Raw genomic sequence first — 19,739 nt, forward strand, 5'->3', positions numbered from 1 at the left:
AATACTATTAAAGGAGAGCACAAATTACTACACATAATAGGTTCAGATCATTAAGTCATCTTGGAAATCAGATTTGCAGCTGCTTGTGCAGGGAAGCAAGAAACAGAAGTTATTGTAAGCAAGCTGAAAATATCTGCTGTCAAAATCAGCTTGTCCTGTGATCATCTAATTTACGTCCTTCTGCTGCACAAATCAGTAGGTTCAGAGTTGGTGAATTTGATATATTTGAGTGCAAAATCGGGTACTCTGATTTGTGAAAATGGAAGCGCAAGCTCTGCTTTCATTAACGCTTCACCATTATTGCTATTCTGACCAGACAGTATCGGGCTGGAGCGGGGGAGGGTTGGAAATCAACACCTAGTGATGCATATAATGCTTTCTGCAATACCTTAACCTTAAGGGCTTTTTGCCTCGAGGGTAGAGAGAAGAGGAAAAGAATTGCTTGCTATGAGCTGGAAAAGCAGTGCGGTTGGCTCTGGCAGTGAGGGGGTTGACTGACAGTCTGCAGTGCAGTGGAGTTAGCTGAGCTCCCTATATGGCTGTGGATTAGCTATATGCTAATACTGATAGGAGAAGAGGAGCCGTACGGAGAGCGCAGTGAGCTGCCGGTGGAGGCGATCGGAGTCTCAGCAGAGCTGACTCCTCAAGAGCCATGGCTGAAGGGGGTGAAGGAGGGGAAGATGAAATACAGTTCCTGCGAACTGTAAGTATCTGCTTTTTATAGGTCCTGTAGTACATGATTTTGTGTCTCATGTCTATTCCTTTGCTGTTGCGTTAAAAATAAAGTGTTATTTCTGTGCTGGGCTTTGCCAAATGGGAGAATTGATTTAGTCAGTGGAAAAAAATAAAGCAAGAATAGGAGCTTTAATAGCATCAGGCAGTCTCAGTGTGCTCTTCCTTGAATCTCCTCAATAGTCAGTTTAGTATAAGGAGACCTATTTCCGTTGTAATCCCCTGTGTTTGAAGCGTCCTCATCAACTTTGTACTTGGGTTTCTAAATGTAGCATGCCAAATATCTGACCTCTGAAACTTCTGTCTAGGTTAGATTTCACTGACATTAACAGAAGCTTTGCAAATAGGAGTGCCTTAAAATGATGAATAAACCAAGCAAGCCCTTGATGACCTCTTCTGATAAACATGCACACAGAAGCACACTCGTGTGTAGAGAATACCAACATATGTTGAAGTCAGGGCTCTGTAAATGTTTGGGGTCTTTTCTCTGCTTAAAAGCAGGTTATTTTAAAATGAGATAAGGATTTCTTTGGGAAGGGGTGTTAATTAGTGAAATAGCCTTCACTTGGTGTAATTTTCTATAAAGAGCCCTCACACCATTCTTTCCTAAAGCTTTACACACATCTAGTATGACAACCAATTTGGACTTCTAAGCAAGTAGTGTACATGCATTAATTTTTGGGAAGAGGATAAGATCCTTTCCATGTGTTATCTTGTGTCTCTCATTATTTTTACCCTGCATGACTAAGAGTGTTGTTGTGTAACTAGCATGAAAAAACTGCTACTGATTTATGTATTCCCTCCTCTTCCCATAGTATCTTTACTTCACATTTATCACAAATAGGGTTCCAGAAACAGTGTCCTCTAGAGTTTATACAACTTTAAACGGATAAGTCTCTTTAAATAAAACATGCTAAGTGCCCAAGGTAGGAAATTACAAGGCTGATTTCTGAGAGGCTGGCAATATTTGTTTTGGGGAATTACAGGTTAGAGAGTGGTGATGACTGCTGCTTCTTATGTAAATTGTTTAGGTGTGATGAAGTGTCATTAGCACATTTAAGCCTGGGAGAATTTCACGGAGGGAGGGAAATGAATAGTCACAATGAAGTGTCCTTTCCAACATCCCTTCCCTTCACTTTTTAGAGGTATCTATATTACACAGCTTAGTAGATTACTCAGCCTTCAGAAGAAAGTGCTTTTATCGGAGACCAAAGCTTTAAATGGGTGTCCTTCATCCTTTTACTTTCTAATATGTTGCTTTGATTGAACAGTCTTCCTCAGTGACGAAGTGAGAAGCTTTGCCTATGCATAGATAGCCTGTGTGTGCTACATGAGATGGCAATTTCTGCTGCTGTGACCCATTCTCATGCTAGTAGAACTCTATTGCACTTCTTTCCAACAGGTAAAATAAAGCACTAAGTAGAGGTGGTGGCCAAAATTGCAAACAGCAAAAGGGAGACTATGCAGAAGTGTTCCTTCTGCTTGGTGTTAGGACACTTTTACAGGAAAAAAAATGGACTAGATTACTGTCTTAGAAGATCTGGCTTCTCCTTGCTGTGAACAATCATGTGGATTTCTGCTGTCTTCTCTCCATTATAACTTCTTTCACCTTCATGGAGAAGGGATCAATTGTTGTTTTGCAACACACTGAGAAAGGAGCCATTTATTAGGTACTGAGTGCTACAGTGATGTAAGCCTTCAGTACTTATTAGTTACAGATTTTATTGCTGCCTAAACACTGTACATTCAAACATGAAGTGTAATAGCCCTTTAGAACTCTTCCATTGATATTGTTGATCAATCAGGATTGTCTCCAGATCAAAATGTTTTCTGGGAGTTTGGATTGCCAGTGAATGTGTCCCAGGTTTCTGTAGCTGAATCTTCCTTTGGAATTGTTGATCTCCCTGTTCTTATTTTTGAGTCTGTAGAGAGAGGTGCTCTAGGATGTTTTAGCTTCTCAGAGAGAACTCCTTGCTGAAGTATAAAATGAGATTAGATCTCTTTTGATCTAAAAGTATCCTACAGTATTTTCTGAAAGAGCAAGAGAAGTAACTCTTAAAAGTCTAGTAAAATTAATATTTGCTTCCTTAAAAGGAAAATTTCACTTGGTCCCCCATTTTTTGTTGTTTATGATGCTGTTTTTCTTCTGGATCTAAGTTATAGTTTTGTGCATCATTTTTAGTCTTTCTGCTCATATAGAAGGTCTAGGAAGCTCAGTAATGCATAAAAATGACACCTGTATTTGTTTCTAGGGTGTAGTAAACTTGTGGGCGTATTTATAAACTTTGATGGAAAGCTTTTCACTATCATATTCTGTTCCAAGACATTCCTTATATTTATTAATTTGGCAGTAATGGGAATGACAAAGATCTTAAGAACAAATTCCAGAGAATGCTTTCATTGTCATCATTGTAGTAGTCAAATGTCTTCAATACTTGTTTCAAGTAAGACCCAGTTCTTGTGTGAAGTCTTTATGTGCAATAATAGCATTTAGAGGAAGGTGTTATTAATACAGTGTAATTTATTTTCTTAATTTTTCCTGACTTGTAAGTTCAGTGTGAATAAATACACATAGTTTTTTCTTATGCTGCTACCCTGTTGCTGTGTCTTTGTTATGAAATATCTGGCGTTTTGTTTCTGCAATAATGTTTGGAATTGTTTTTCTCTTTTCTGGTTGGTGGCTTTCATCTGAATTTGACTCTGGATATTCAGTGTATGTGTGTCTGTGTGCATGTCTGTATGGAAGGGAGAAGCAAAGCACTTGTTACATGTGTGTAACGTGCAGTATTGCAGTCTCTGACCTTCCTGCCCTGGTATTGTTTGTTCATTAGATGACTTCCCCCTATTATTTGTTTGTTACCCCTTCCTAAGGTATGAATACATGAGAAATTAATGAAGGTAGCGTTTATGCTGCATTAGATGAGAACATATATGTTCACTTGTGCTGTTTTGAGATAACATACTGAGGGATATAGAGGGAACCCTGTTGCCCTTGGCAATGTGGATGAGTGAGTGTGAAGCGTTCTCAGTTGAGCCTTTCCCATCCACTGGGACTCTTACTACTGTAACAAGTTGACAAAGTCCTCTCCTCTCTGGAAATTATTGCCAAGTTTTCTGTCATCCCCACTGCTGCTGAATTAATCAAATATGAGGTGATGCCTTGGAGCAGATAGCCAGTGACTGTATAGGTATTTTTGACAAAAGCTAACGGAAAGCATCATTGGAGCAGGGAGGAGAAAGGGAAAAACTGAAAGTCACACCCCTGCCCAAAGCACAGGAGCAGTTTAAATGTACTTGTAATGAAGCAGATCGAAGTTTGCCATCTTTACAGTCCAAATTACAGTGGGGGTTTTCATTTGTTTGTTTGGGGTTTTTTGGTTTTGGTTTGTTGTTTGTGATTTTGTTGGTTGGTTGGTTGGGGTTTTTTTTGTTTTGTTTGAGGTTTTTTTGAGATGGCTCATAATATGTTAGTCAACAAAGTTTTGCTTTGTTTTCCATAGATCTGAACAGAGTGTTTATTGGTGTGTATGGTGTGTGCTTTTGTGCATGTGTCTGTATATGCGTGACTCTTTCCCCAACTGGCTACAAATTCTTCATTTCTCTGAGTGACAGAGGCCTTAACAATTGATTCTTTGAATTTTACTCCTTCAACAGCTTGTCTCAATGACCTAATTTTAAGTGTTCTGATAAACCTCTCTAGTTACTATCTAGAAATTTACGGGTAGGAGATGGAAATTGTTTTCTGTCATAGACTGAGTGTATTCGCTGTTCTTACAAAGACCTACAATAGATTATTTGGATTTCATTTTTTTTCAAGATGTAGATTTGCATAGATTTACACAATGAGTTTACAATTTTTTTTTCAAGTATGTTTTTGATCGTTTCTGTGTTAAATCACTGCTCAGAATCAAGACAATTGAGTGGCTCATACACATTTATATCTATATTGCTTGAAAATGAGCTCTTCTGTTGTTCAGATGTTACAAATGAGATGGGAAGTTATCTCAGTTTAATAGAATGAACTCTCAGGATAGTATGAGTTAATTTTTTTTTTCAGTAATTTTCACTGTTGCTCAATATAAATATAAAAAGTGGTTATATCATGCCTTATTTTAGGGGTTGCACTAAAGCGCTTCAGTTTACCCAGAATTAGTGTGGCATAAAACCAGTTCTTCTTTAGATGTTTTTAATATATGTTGTTTTATCGAAGCTGTGTCCCTAGTGGCATAACAAAGAAGTGTGTAGTGGAAACATTAAAATAATTCATCCTTAATAGTCCGACTTAATATCTAATAGTTATTCTACTAACTGCATGCTGATATTCTGTAGCACAGATCTCTGTGCCTCAATTCAGTAAAGTATGAATATTTGCTATATAATGCTCACCAGATAAATATGTTGGACAAATAGCGGAAGACATTTATAGGGAGACTTTTTTAGCAGTGATTAATTAAAAACTGGGCAAACATGGAAATTGTTCTCAGTGAGTTGTGTAGGAGATTATTTAAAAGCAACATAGAAATGTGTATATATATAGCAAAAGTCACAAAAGCTAAGGAATGCCTTAAGATCAAATCAGTGGAATTTTCCTGAAGCCCTTTTAAGGGCACTGGTGCAGATTCTGCAAGCTTCTTGAACATCTCTGTGTGTTCTGTGGTATTGTTTTCAAATTAATTAGGACTTTTTGTCTTTTGCCTCTGAAATGTACTGCAACTCATGAGAAGTAGTTGTCAATTAGTCAGTAAATTCCTTTTAGGAAAACGATAAAAATAAAGGAATAATACTGTATAAAACTCAACTTGCTTCTGAGAATCACTGTGTATTGGGAGCTTACGTGATTTTTGAATTAAATGTTTATGGATCTATGGATCTATGTCTCTCTGTGCATTAAATCTCCCCCTTCTGATCCTTTTGCCACAGTTTTTAACAATAGCGTAACAGTCCATACTTCTAAATCTTCTAAGAAGAAGTATGAAAATTGTACAACAAACAAGAACTCCGCCATGTTTCTTCCACTCAATTTTTAAAAAAAGTCTTTCAAATAGCGCCTTTTTTTTTTTCTGCTTAAACTTCAGGCTATGAGCAGTAAAGCTGGTTGCAGCCACTCTTCTTGTCTTATTGTCCTTCAGTTTCTACCATGAAGATCATACTTAATTTTGTGAATTTATCCTGAGTTAAATTTCTTAGAACTTGTAGCATCCTACTTTGTACATACCGTTGCTCTGTTCATTTTTACCCATTGAACTGCCACTTTTACTCCCTTCATGTGTTCTTTTTCTCAACTTTGTGAATAGGTTTGCCCAGTTTGTCAATATATGCAAAACAGATAAGTTATGCTCATTCTTTGCCTAGGACTATTTCCTTGCTGAAGGTCTGGGTAATAATATAAAACAGATTTACAATATAACAAATTTTCCAGTGCATCATGCATTGCAATGCGCTGTGAGTGTTTATTTTTGATGAAATAAAGATCTGCAATTAATTGCAAACTCTTTTCAAGGCAGAATTTTAAGCAAATGCTCTACCACACCATAAACACAACAGTCATGCCTTCAGACTGTATAGTGTGTCTGTTGTTTAGCTCTGGACACACTGGAGTAGTGGATTGGTGTCTAGATCAGAGTTATTCATTTGTAAGAATTTATATTTTGAGTGAAATAATCTCATTTAAGAGGGTATTTCAGACTCCTGGTAAGCAATAGTTCTTTGGGAAAATTATACTATGTTTGGATGAAAAGGGAAACCCTTAAGTAGTTTGGTATGTTTAATGTGATAGTTGTTTGAAGTTTATTTAATGATTAGAATTCTATAGTTGCTCTTGAGGAGCAGAGGTGTTAGTGATATGGCCAGAACTGCATATAATTTCATAGATCTTCACGTGATTTCTCTTATACGCTTGGGTCTTTCTCATTCTCTGAGTTAGGATCTTGAGATCTGTTCCCAGCTTGTGTTACAAAACCAGAACAAGTGGAAAGTTTATGCCACCAAAAGCTTGTGATTAAAATAAGAAGAAAGATACCAGAGGAAGGCAAAAAGAGAATATGAGAAGGCAATGAAATGACACCCAGCATGTTGTTAGATAGTAATTTTTATGGTCTAGTTAAAGAAATAATTACAAAGTAGATTTACTGGTGTAATAAGGAAAAACAAACAAACAAAAAACCCACAACACAACAACAAAAAACTTTAATAAGTATTCTAGGGAAAAAAAGCATTTTCTAGGTGATAGTGTATTGAAAGACTAAATTGGGTAAAGGGGACCAGAAAGGAGAAAAGGCAGACAGAGTTTTTGCAGGTGTAACAGGTAGATGATGAAGACTTGTACTGTAATGAGTCAGAGGTGAAGGCTGATTTCTCTCGGTTAGATTGAAGGTGGTTGAGTTAGGGACACACTTGTGAAAGTGCTGACAGTACAGGCTGCTGTTGGAGATAGTACATTGCTTGCCCTGTTTCCCTGATACCTTTCTGATCTTTTGTTTGATATGGCATGGATCTATAGAATAGAATGTAAACCTAGGTTTTCCTACAAGAATATGGAGCAGTAATGTTTCAAGATGTGTTGTACAACATTCCATGTTGTATTATATGTAATGATAGTATGTGTACGTATGATACATGTAATTAAATATAATGAGTTGCACTTTTGCAAGCTGCTTCATTTTGACCCAGTCTACACCAGTTAAAAACAAAGCAATGTTGCACTACATGAACTCAGCATCATGCTTTACTACTGTTTCTACAGCTTAAATTAAAAAAATTGCTATTTCAAAAAGAAATCAGTGCATGTGTTACAATATTATAAATACAGTGTATTGTTACAAGATAACTGCAAGATTGAATATAGTCATGATCAATTTAGCTCCTGGGATAGATGGAGACAACATTGTCAGTTTCTCTTCTTTTTATTTTTCAGGTGTGGTGTGGGTTGGGTGTTTTCGTTTTTTTTTTTTGTGTGTGTGTTTTGTTTTGGTGTGGTGTTTTTTGTTTTTTGGGTTTTTTTTCCCCTCTATGCAGGTCTGCTGAAATAACATCAAATATGTTACAACGAAGCAAAACCTCTTCAATCTCACCTTAGAATTTTACTGGGTTTAAAACCTTTTTGGTAGGATTTGTGACCATGCAATAATCCTAAATTAATACTTGGAGATTACATTTCCCTATTTCCCTCTAGCCCCACTGAAGGCTGTTGTGGGGACTTGTCTTCTGCTCAAGCTCTGCTTTTTGGTGTCTGAAGGGCGATTAATATCTTTGGTAATAAACAGTGAGTTTGCTAATGATGTTCCCACGATTTTGTAAAATGCAGCAAGTGAATTGCCTGATCTCGGTGCCTTTTTTCTAATCCCCTGCCATGCTAACTGTGTATGATTCATATCGAAATACAGCTGTGAATATTGCTTCTTTCTCAGTTCCCATGGCAGTGCTGTGACCACACAGCCAAATGCTGCCAGGTGCATTAGATACAGATTCCAAAAATTAAAACAGAGTTGGAAGCAGGGCAGAGAAGAAAAATAAATTTGGCATGCAGTTATTTAGAATATATCGAATTCAATCACAGGACACTAGTTTAAAGTAATGTATTTCTTGACTTCATTCATGAAACGCATATTTTTCCAAATGGCACATAATAGCAGTGCAGATATACAAGTACAGATCTCTGTAGACAGTAAAATTACAGTCTCAATTTAAGAAAACAATTGCTAACATAAACACACTTTAAAAGATTCAGAAAGAAAACACAAGGCATTAATGTATGCCTCAATTAATATTTTTGTTTATTTGCTTAATGTAGAAATTTTGAATTTAACATGGTGTCTTTAATGTCATTAAAAAAGTCACCAGACCATTCCTTATATCTGTGAGTTAGTAGGATGTACTGATGTTGGTGCTGGAAGATTTAAAATCATGTTCCAGACATTACTTTAAAAGAATGTACATTGTTCTAATTGCAGAAGATGTTTTCCTCCTAAATACTTAAATTGCTTGGATAACATTTGGAAACTTGTTTTCTGAAAATTACAGTAATGAAGCACGATTGACAAATACATGACATCCTCAGAATGTGTCTAAAGTAGTTAATCTTTGGGATATGCATAGGAATTATAAAAAGATATGGGAAAACTGTGTTGGTTTTTTTTTTTCACCTCCTAGATCTGCTTTTGGTAGTGTTTCAACCACAGCATCATGCACACACACATACATGCATACATAAATACATACATACATGCATGTGTTAAACATTGCACACCTGCCATCAGTCAACTCTCAATCTTAACAGATGTGGCTCAGCTGTCAATAGGAGCTGATGGCCAGTCTGTTGGTCAGGTAACCTCTCTTTTCCAGTTCCCTCTTCTGGCACATCATGTCTATGGTGAGGAGTGGCAGCTTCAGTAAATAGAAGCAATGGCAGAGACAACAGCAACATAACTTGAAAGATTCAGTAGTAACATCAGGTTTGTTCCTTCTCCTGGGCTTTTATCCAAATAAGCAAGTGCTAGTTCCTCAGTAAGATGAGTCGTCAGCACACGCCTGAGCTGTTTTTAGTCCACAACAAACATCTCTGTCAATCTTGAGCACTTCAGCTACTTCAGCACCCAACTGTGTTCTCCAGTACCTTGTACCAGAAAACCAACTTCCCTTGACCCAGTTGCAACATCTTGAATTCTCTCCAATAAAATATAATACAAAAGAACTGCAACTTAAATAAAAGTCTTTACAAATTACTTGTACAAACAGTAGAATTTCAACTCAGAGACTTGAAACAACTGTTTAGGAGCAGATGCAGAACTAATTTAAATCACTGAAGATTTAACATGCTTTCAAATTCCATCAGCAGTACCATTTACAAATGGGAGTAAAGGGACCATCAAGCTTAGAATACATACTAAAATGCCTCAGATGATTCACTAAAATGCTTAAGGCCAAATGACTTCAATCTCCCAAGACTCCCTCTGAAGTTCATTGAGTGCACTGTCTCATGTTTTCTGTGTATGGAAAATGCCCAGAAGGCCTATACACCTGGTACATATTAAAGATATTTAATGTCAGTAGGTTGTAGAATTCAGAAGCTGTTTGAAAATGTATAAAAATGTTGATGCAGTCAATCAACATTTTGATTAAAAAAAACACTCAAATATTAAAAACCCAAACCTGACAGTTTTATACTCTAAGCTACTAGCATAACCTTCTTCTAAAATGTGTATCCATTTCTGGTGCACTTTCCAAAGATCAAAATCAATAGACTTTTTAGTTCTTATGTAGCCAAAGGTGGGAAAGATAGACTTTAGAATTTGGAAGACCTCAATCTGATCATGTATTTCATACCTGCATTTGTTGTTATGAAGGAATAGCATTCACGGGACAGAAGATTCCTTGCTGCATACATGTTGACTATCACAGGAAAATGTGCTAATAGGAATTATTAAGATTTGATTTCTCAATCACTCACTATCTGTGCGAAGTAAATAGTGGTTGTATTAATGATGTGGGCCAAACTTTTATTTAAAACTTTGCATTTTTTCCTTTATTTTAGGTGCTATATACATACATTAGAATTAACAAGGAGTGAGGTTTTACAATGCATAGAACAATATCAACTTTCTAATTTGCAGACCCTAAACCTTTTCTGTGAGACTTATGAATTGTCGTAGACTGAATTTAAGACTCCTTACTTGCTTTCTTAGTAAGGTTTTGCAGGTCCATTGGAAGTAGTCCTGCCTGAATAATGTGGAATTCAGCCTTTGTTATCTTCATTTATTTTAGTTACTTTATTACCACACCTGGAAGTAGTTGTAAGTATTCTGGTATAAGTGAAGTTACACAGCGTGGCTGATGGTGACCAGTGTTTCTGATGGCTGAATCTCCCAGGTCTTTCAACTGGGATGTTGGATGCCAAGTGTTTACTTACAACACTGGAGCTTAGGTGACTTAGGTAATATTAAATTGTCCCTGTGTTTAAGGTAACTCTGACCCATGAGCGGGCAAAATAGTGGTGTACTTGAGTAACTCAGTGGTACCTCAATGCTAACAGTTAAACAATCAATATATATAGTTTAATCAGTCACTGGGAATGCTGATTATTCATGTTTGCTTTAGGTGTTTTGTTTTATTCATGATTTATTTATAGTGTGTATTGTGGTTTTACTCAAGATATCCATAAACTTTTAAAAATTGCTTCCACAAAAGGAAATAAGGCAAAATTTTGGATCTCATACAGATCCAAAATCTTTCCAGCTGTATAATTGACATTGTATCTCATATTGTCTGAGGTAGTATGAATGTAGAATATTTCGATCATAGGATTATCTTTGAGTTTGTCTAATCAAACCCATAACATTTTTTTCTCAGGTTTATCTTAATAAAAATGTTGATGTATTTTTGTGCATGTATGTGTAATAATGATGTTGATGTATTTCTTGTAGTGTTTAAAACTTTTTTTTTAATATTTTGATTTTTATGAAGCTGGAAGAAAGGATGGATGCTTTGTACATACATAATGACATCAACTATAATAGCTCTTACCAAAAAAAAGCTTCAATAGTAGAATCACGTTAATATAAATTCACATTTTACAAGAGAACGAAAACTCAGCAACTACTACAGGACTTTTTCCACTCTTATGATTCTGAAGCAACAATTTTATGCAGCACTGAAAAGACAAACATGCTGTCCAAAGTTTGTTTCAGAGGAGTGAATATAGTGGTGTTACTGGAGAAGGGTGTAAGATGTGGGATGTTCTTCACCAGTGATGTGAACATTCTGCCAGTGTTACTTCAGTTTAACGTGTGAAATAGCATGAGCTTAGTATATCAACCTTGGCTTGTTGAAGAACTGCTTTGCTTCATGGAAATCAACCTGAGTTTCAGAATTGTTTCACTTATGCATTTTGCACCTGATCTCCTTTAAGCACAAAATTAACTGTGCTGTGTGGTATGTCCATGTGATTGTGAAGTTAAGAGCAGCACATAGCAGCTACTAAACCAGCTAGGCATAAACAAATGGTGAGGCCTAAAAGAAATTGGTATATGTTATTTGTTGTAAACATTGTTTAAACAGCCAAAGTATTCTCCTAGTATAGAATACATTCTAAACACTAAATCGTTACACAATAATGAGGTTACTAAAGGAGGAAAAAAGTAGGTTATCACCTGCATTTAAACTTTCCACTTTTGAAGATACATTGATAATGTTAAGTAATTTGCTTTATTAAAGAAGATAATTTTATTAGAAGAGAAAATGTTGTTCTTAGGCTTTTGCTTTGAAATGCTACAATTTGATGACTCATTGTGAATGCCCTAGCAAGCCCAACTGCAGATAAGTTACAGAAGCTGTCGTTACTGACCTTTTACTGCTAACCAGAGTACAGTTCCTATTTCTTGTAATTTTGCTGCACAAGCAGTAAGCTGTAAAGTTGTATCCACTGGTGCCTCGTTATTGAAAAAACACCAACTTTGAGAGAAGCTGAATCAGAAAGTACAGGCTCTTTGTGATTAATTTGAAATTCAGGAAGCTTGATGGTATGGAAGACTCTAGGTTCATTCTGAACATGTAACTTTCATTTCATGATAGAAGTTTGTTTTTGTTAGAAAGACTTACCCATTTTTATTTGTCAGGGATCTTCCTAAGTCAGCTTCTCTCAGGGTTGACCTTAGGCTTAAATAACATCGTTGACTAAATAAGAGCCTGTATACAAGGCCTAACTTGCCAGTTAGAGTGGTAATATGACCTTTCCTATCCTTGTCAATATGAAGACCATTTAGAATCGTAAATCACAACATTCTGAAGGGTGAAATGCATTCACCACAACATAGAAAATGAGGGCCAAAATCTTCAAGACGGGGGAGGGAAAAGATGGCCAAAAGATGGTAATGGTGATATTCTATTATAAGTAATTTGTGGCATTGGCAGAGTGTTTCTAGTGCTGTTTAGAAAACTAAACACATGACTGCATAGCTTCATCATGTGTTCATGCAACCTAACCATGTCCTAATCCATTTACTACCATTATCTTTCATATCTGTGTTTCTTTTCTTTGTTTATCTAAAACCCCAGGAGCAGTAATAACAGAAGTCAGTAATAACAGGGGAGATGATGGAAGATTTTCCTGACCTCAGGCTACTTCCAGTCAACACCAGTTACCAACATCCAGCTTCTTTATTTTTGTGCATCCCTTAAATCTCCAGTTTCCATTTCTGTAAGGAAACATCCTATCAGCTAGCTGTGTAATTTAGTGATCTCAGAACACCAGATTCAGATACCAACTACTGTGTAATCTGTTTTCTTATCATTTCTTGAGCCACATGTTTTCACAGTAAACTGGAGCTTGCAGTTGTTACAATAGAAGTCAGAGCTGGAATAGCTCAGAAGTGCAGTGTCAGAGGATGGAGGCAAAGACACAGTTGTTATTTGCTGGAAAGTATTGTATAAATGCGACGAAAGTAGTGAGCTTTTAGCAGTGCTGAGTGAGTCCTGGTCAGATCATGTCACTGTACAGTTTCTGTTTTCATTGGTGGTTGAGGTGGTGTCTCAAGGGTAGCTTCTTTCTCCTTTTGTTCAAGCAGAAATGTATGCGGTCATGGTTCTTGGCACACCTGACCATTGCTTGGTTTCTTTAAACGGTTGTGGGTTCTGTACTTTTGATATTGATCAGGTACAAGGTTAGTGGTTTGATTGTAGGATAATTGGGCATTGATCACCTAGGCATTTTGGGGGGGATACACCAGGTGAAGAGTTACAATGTTTGTAGAAATGTTGCCCTAGAGGATGTTGGGCAATCTGCTGCTGTCCTAAAATAGTGGTTTGGAGCAATGGCAACACCTGCTTCTGCCCAAGTATTTCTTCTCCTGTTACAATATTACATATGTATAGCAATTGCTGTTCACTCTGGTTACTTTCTGTCTAGTACATGCATAGTTTGGGTGGCTCTTGTGACTACTAGCTATGCTTGGGTCACTTGCAAGTTAGCCTAATGCTGGTATGTAGAACTTGCTAAAATGTTACAGTGACGTGTAAGGGTCAGTCCTTGGTAGGTACATGTGATGAAAGTGTACTGTTACAAAACAGTAATTAGTTGGAAGGGAAATGTGCTAAACGTGAAAGCTTGCAGATTCAAAAAGGGAGATCTATTACATATGTTCAACAACCAAAATTAATCAGAAATTTGATTTCTATGTTTATAGAAACATTTCCTTGCGAAAAAATGATTCAACATTAAACAAGTAGAACAACAATTCCTTACACAGTAGCAATTTCAGTCCAGTGATCTAACGATGGCCAACCTTGAGAGAATTATCTTAAACCATCTCAAGTGAACCATGATTAAAACCTGGGTTTTAGCCTAATTAATATACTCTGAAGGACTCTAACAGAGTTTGCAGCTGTTCTTCTTCAAGCTGTGTTGTTAATGTAAGGAAGCAAAATGATGTCTAGTACCTGTGATTAAATTAAAGTATAAATACTATTTTGCAAGCAACTTTTTTTTTTTTTTAAATATTTGTGTGGTTTTGATTTAAATTTGCCAATGCCATTGCAACCAGGCAAGGGGTAGGGTCTGCTAGGTGCTTTAAAAACACAAGAAAACAGTACATTCCCTGAGACAAAGAGCTTGCCTTGATCTGTGGATGGACAGGCTGCAGATGAGCATATAAGGAAAAAGAGTCTTTGGTCAGCATGAAAAAGAGTAAATTTGAACACGATTGAAATGTTGTTACACTGCAAAATGAAGGTGTTAAATAAAATAAAGAAAAAAACAAACAACAACAGCAAAAAAACATTAAAGGGGAGAAAAGTGGGTTATGATTGCAGGAAAGTTCCATCTGTTGGGACCCCTCCACCAAAACAAAAAAATCAACCCCAAACTTGAATATTTTGTAGATGGGCATTTGTGATTAGTACTATATTTTTTTTCAGAAAAGGGAATTTGCTTAATCAAAGGGATGTCAAATAAGGAGGGGTGGGTTGTAAAAGACTTAAATATTTAACATGGTAAGAAGGAAAAGGGAGAAGACTAAGGTGCAATTATCCCACAGAGATGGATTATTTTGCTGTGACAAGAAAGATAGTAATACCATAGTGATCAAAAAACCCCCAAAACATATGGGGGTAGACTTGACTAGGGAGACAAAGAATCTTTGTATTCAATCACTGTGAGTATGCATTAACAGTGAATAGTCACAAGGACGGATTGAAAAGGGAGAGGCTGACACCTGTTTGTGCATGCTTCCCCTTTACCTCTACCTCAGGCTGTAAAAAGGAGAGCGAGAACAACTGTCCTCCTGTCTCTTGTTGCTTGAGTTCATAAAAATTCAAGAAATTATAAGAAATGGCAAGTTTTTTACTCATTTTGACATGCATGGCTTGCCAAATTTAGGAGTCTTGAAAGCAACTTGCTTGGTTTTTATGGAAATACAAATAGGTCAGTATTTTTTTGTGGAAAAGAAAAACTTAGAGTGGAATCTACATTCAAATATGAGCAAGGCCTCATCTACTTGAATACAGAAGGAATGCAACAAACAGATAAAGATACTTTGCTGAGAACACTGAAATTCTTCTGAACTCCTTAAAGTTCATCTTCATAGGTTCTTTTTCAGACTTGTAAAGTCACTGAGGCTTTCCAGTCTTTCAGTTTGCTTGTTGTCTTTGCCTTATTTTTACCACAAAGCATTTATCTGAAGTATCTTTGCTTAGAATAGTCTTTCATTTGCCTTCATGTCATGTGGAAACATTTATTTATGTATCACAGGAACACAGAACTGGAAAGAACTTTTTGAGTCATTGAATCCGTTTTGAACTGAAGTTCAATTTGAAAGCTAATTATATCTTTTCCCCTGGTATCAATCTATTGATCTAATTATCTTCAGTTTTTCAGCTTTTGATGTATTTAAGTATTTCTAGTGTGTGTGAGTTTTGGTTTTGTTTTTTTGGTTTTTTTTTTTTTTCATGTGTGCCAACAGTGTCACCTATCAATATATTTATAAAGAAGAATTCTGTTCCCTCTCCAGTTTAACTTTTCTGGAATAACTAACCTGAGTTTGTTCAGTGTACTTTGATATGGCTGCTTCATTAGTTTCCTCACAACTTTGTCATATCTTGTTTATATTCCTGTTGGCTGAGTCTCCCTTAAACATAGGTTAAAACCACTTCTTGGACAGTGACATACCACTTTCCTATTTCATTGTCCAGGCCTTCCACACTTTTCATAGCAAGGCCATATTGACATATTTTAAAGAATATAAATTCAAACTCCCCAGAGTGAGCTTATCTGCCTCCTGGGAAGAGTCTCCGGCCTCTTTGGTAGTCCAAGTCATGCCGAGATATCTTGTGCCTAGGTTCTGGTTGGTACAGGGTAATGTATTGCCCAGGTTCATGATGAGTTAGATGTGTAGTTTTGTGTCAGTGCAGTCAGTCCATGTAATGTTTTAGAGACGGTAGTAAGATGTCAGTCAAGTAGTCACTAGTCTACATACTGGCATCAGTTAAAGAGGAGCTTCATATTGCTTTTGATATGCTTAAGGGTATTCTTTTTGGTGGTTATTTTTCTGTCCAGTATCACATTTTAGCTTTGAAGGACATTTAATTTTAATCCAGAAAGAAGTAATTACAGGAATATCCTTCCTCCTTGTAGTACCATGGGGAAGATTCATAGAATCATTTAGGTTGGAAAATACCTTTAAGATAATTTAGTCCAACCATTAACCTAACACTGCCAAGTTCGCCTCTAAACCATGTCCCTAAGCACCACATCTCTATGTCTTTTAAATACCACCAGGGATGGTGACTCAACTGCTTCCCTGGGCAGCCTGTTCCAGTGTTTCACAACCCTTTTGGTGAAGAAATTTTTTTCTGCTATCTAATTTAAACCTCTTCTGGCACAACTTGAGACCATTTCCTCTTGTCCTGTCACTTGCTACTTAGGAGAAGAGACCAACACCCTCCTTGCTACAGCTTCCTTCTAGGTAGTTGTGGACAGCAAGAAGGTCTCTCCTCAGCCTCAGGGGAATGATCACTTCCCTAGTCCTGCCGGCCACACTATTCCTGATACAAGCTAGGATGCTGTTGGCTTTTTTGGCCACCTGGGCAGACTGCTGGCTCATATTCAGCCAGCTGTCAATCAACACCCTCAGATCCCTCTCTGCCAGGCAGCTTTCCAGCCACTCCTCTCCAGGCCTGTAGCGCTGCCTGGGGTTGTTGTGACCCAAAGGCAAGACCCAGCACTTTGCCTTGTTAAACCTCATACAATTGGCCTTGGCCCAACAATCCAGATGGTCCAGGTCCCTCTCTATGGCCTTCCTACCCTCCAGCAGATCAGCACTCCCACCCAACTTGGCGTCACCTCCAAACTTTCTGAGGACACGCTCAAGCCCCTTGTCCAGATCCTTGATAAAGAGATTAAACAGAACTGGCCCCAATACTGAGCCCTGGGAAACACTACTAGTGACTGTCCACCAACTGGATTTGGCTCCATTCACCACAACTCTTTGGGCCCGGCCATCCAGCCAGTTCTTTACCCAGCAAAGAGCATGGCTGTCCAAGCAATAAGAAGCAAGTTTCTCCAGGAGAACGTGGTGGGAAATGGTGTTAAAGGCTTTACTAGAGTCTAGGTAAACAACATGCACAGCTTTTCCCTCATCTACTAAGCATGTCATCTTGTCAGAAAGTGAAAAATTCTATGGATGAAATCTACGATGTTTCTTAGGCTGTTTGATAGGAATCCATTTTGGGACAACCACTTCCATAATTCTGCGGAGAAAAGCCTGAAATCACATTCTTGAGGCGTATAGCCATTTTTCACCATTAGTTATGAACTAATATTTTTTTTTTAATATAGAACTTCTGCAGACCTTCAGATTCTGAAATACTTTGAGGTGAGGTGTGCTCTGCTGTCTGTGGCTGTCCTTAGTGCACCCTGTTCAGAGGTTTTTCTCATGAGAATTTATTACAACAGGTAGAAACTTTAAAACAGTTGAAATTTCTCCTTGGTTTGAGAAAGTGTATGTTTCATCTTTGTTATTTTTCTAATTCTCTGCAGATAGAAACAATCCTGATTCCTAACCCTGCAGGTGTAAGGGTTTTTTTTTTTTTGCTTAAGAGAAAACTGACAGCTCTGGCTTTGGCAAATTATTCTCTGGAACCGCTGAGCTGCTTCATAGCTCTAATACATATTTCAGTATGGAATACATATCCTAAAATCTCATATTTTCAGTATAGCATTTTACTGTTTGCCTTGTCATTGTCACGTTAATAGATATGAGAAGAGTAACATGTGAGGCAAAGGTGAATTAACTTGAATGGAGCAGTCTGTTAACTAATTACATGTTACCCCTCTCACTTGTTTCTTCTAACAGTGTTTACTCACTCAGCTTTATATTGTAGAAGGCACAGGACTTTTCTAGAAGTGTACACTCAGAGATAGAATCAGCTGGCAAAAAAGTCTTTAGTACCAAGTCAGAAGGGATAACACTGTAGCTTGTCTATAGGCCCAAACTCTCCAAGTCAGATTTACAGTCTTAGCTGGATTTTTATCACTGAGACAACTGTCCTCAAGTAACAGGAAGGACATTCCTGACCATTGAGTGTTTATGCAGAACATGCTGTTGAAAGAAAATGTAAGCATGTCTCTGCCTTACAAGAATATCAGCCTTTTAATATGCTTATCCTTGCTATGTGAGATAGTGAAAATACTTTTGCTCACACATAGTGGAGATAAAGAGTAGCGCTAAGGTTAAATTGCTTGTGCTCATGATGCACATGGTGAAATTTTGTATCCAACTACAACAGGCTATCAGGGGCCATTAGGGCAGAACTAGAGTTAACTGCTCTACTGTCCTTCTCCATGAGTGCATGGTAGTTTACTTCTGTGGATTATAGAACAGTTTATGCTAAAAATCTCCTAAAAAACTTGACTATGCCCTTATCACCATGGCTTTAGAGCTGGCAAATCCTCTTTTCTTGTAGTGTGCATTTATTATGTCTAAGGTAAAAACCAAGCAAATTTCATGAAAGACAGTATTTTGCTGAGCTATGGAGAGATAATTTTTCTACCTGTAATTCTTTCAAGCATGGGATGCCATTTATATTATCAAATTCAAAACGAGAAATGCAGTTTGTAAGAGACAAGGGCTAAGATTGAAGTCAGCGTTCTTTTGTTTGTTTATTTGGTTGGGGTTTGTTTGTTTGTTTTTTCATTCACAGTTAAACCATGCCCCTCAGCCTACTTCAAACCATTGCTGGTAATAAGTAATTATATTAATAGGGTGAAGTATTGCGTTGCTCAAGAAACTTATCTGCAGTTCTTAGGCAAAGATTTCTAAATCAGAAAGGCTATGGCTGAAATATTGTGTAAAAGCCTGTAAAAAGATCCCTCCCCTGAGCTTCCGCTTGCAGGTAGAATTTAAGTGACCTAATAAAGCCTGAAAGTGGTGCAGTGTCATTTACTTGGCTGTCTGTGTGCTTCCAACAAATGTTTCAAAATGCTGTAATTTTTTTTTTCTGTGGGAGTCTTAGCTCCATGGTAACCATATCCAGTTTAACTCTTAAGGAATCTTGCCATTGTAGAGAAACCCTGTTATCTAAAGATTAAATCTACTCCAGTGTCCTTTTAACAGTTTGCCTTTCCTTCCCACCTCTTCCCCTAAGCAAGGTTTTGTCAAGTGTGAATGCAATTGATCCTCTGGTTTAAGATGTCATCGCTTCAGAATATTTTTTTCATGTTTTCTTCCTGACCAAGCAGAGTAAAATGGGGTGAGGACAAAGAAATGCTATGATGAGTCAGATCATAGTCTCACAATTTGCAGGAGCAGTACCATTGCCACCTTTGACGTTCAGGACGTGGGAAAAAAGTACGAGTATGGAAATATTCTTGCATGAAATGATGCTGAAATAGTTGTGACCTTTAGAAAAAAAGAGGCAGCGCTGCGACAGAGATAATATGTAGGTTACATGAGAGTGTCTTTCATTCTGTTTCATAGCATAACATAGATTTTGAAGGTGAAAGGTGACAAATTCCTTTCTAA

At 37.3% G+C, this 19,739-nt stretch overlaps 1 protein-coding gene across 4 annotated transcripts in view; it reads left to right on the forward strand.

Moving 5' to 3' along the window:
• The first annotated feature begins 578 nt into the window (after nt 1–578).
• The window catches only part of RYR3 (ryanodine receptor 3), a 242,751-nt gene continuing 223,590 nt past the window's right edge, over nt 579–19,739 (forward strand). For all 4 annotated transcript variants that reach the window (XM_065635073.1, XM_065635075.1, XM_065635074.1 and 1 more), the window contains exon 1: nt 579–703. In XM_065635073.1, the coding sequence (XP_065491145.1) occupies nt 653–703 (51 nt within the window). In that variant the 5' untranslated portion in view covers nt 579–652. The remainder of the gene's footprint in view (nt 704–19,739) is intronic.

This window comes from Caloenas nicobarica, chromosome 5 (genome assembly GCF_036013445.1).
Source record: "Caloenas nicobarica isolate bCalNic1 chromosome 5, bCalNic1.hap1, whole genome shotgun sequence".
Taxonomy (NCBI): Eukaryota; Metazoa; Chordata; class Aves; order Columbiformes; family Columbidae; genus Caloenas; species Caloenas nicobarica.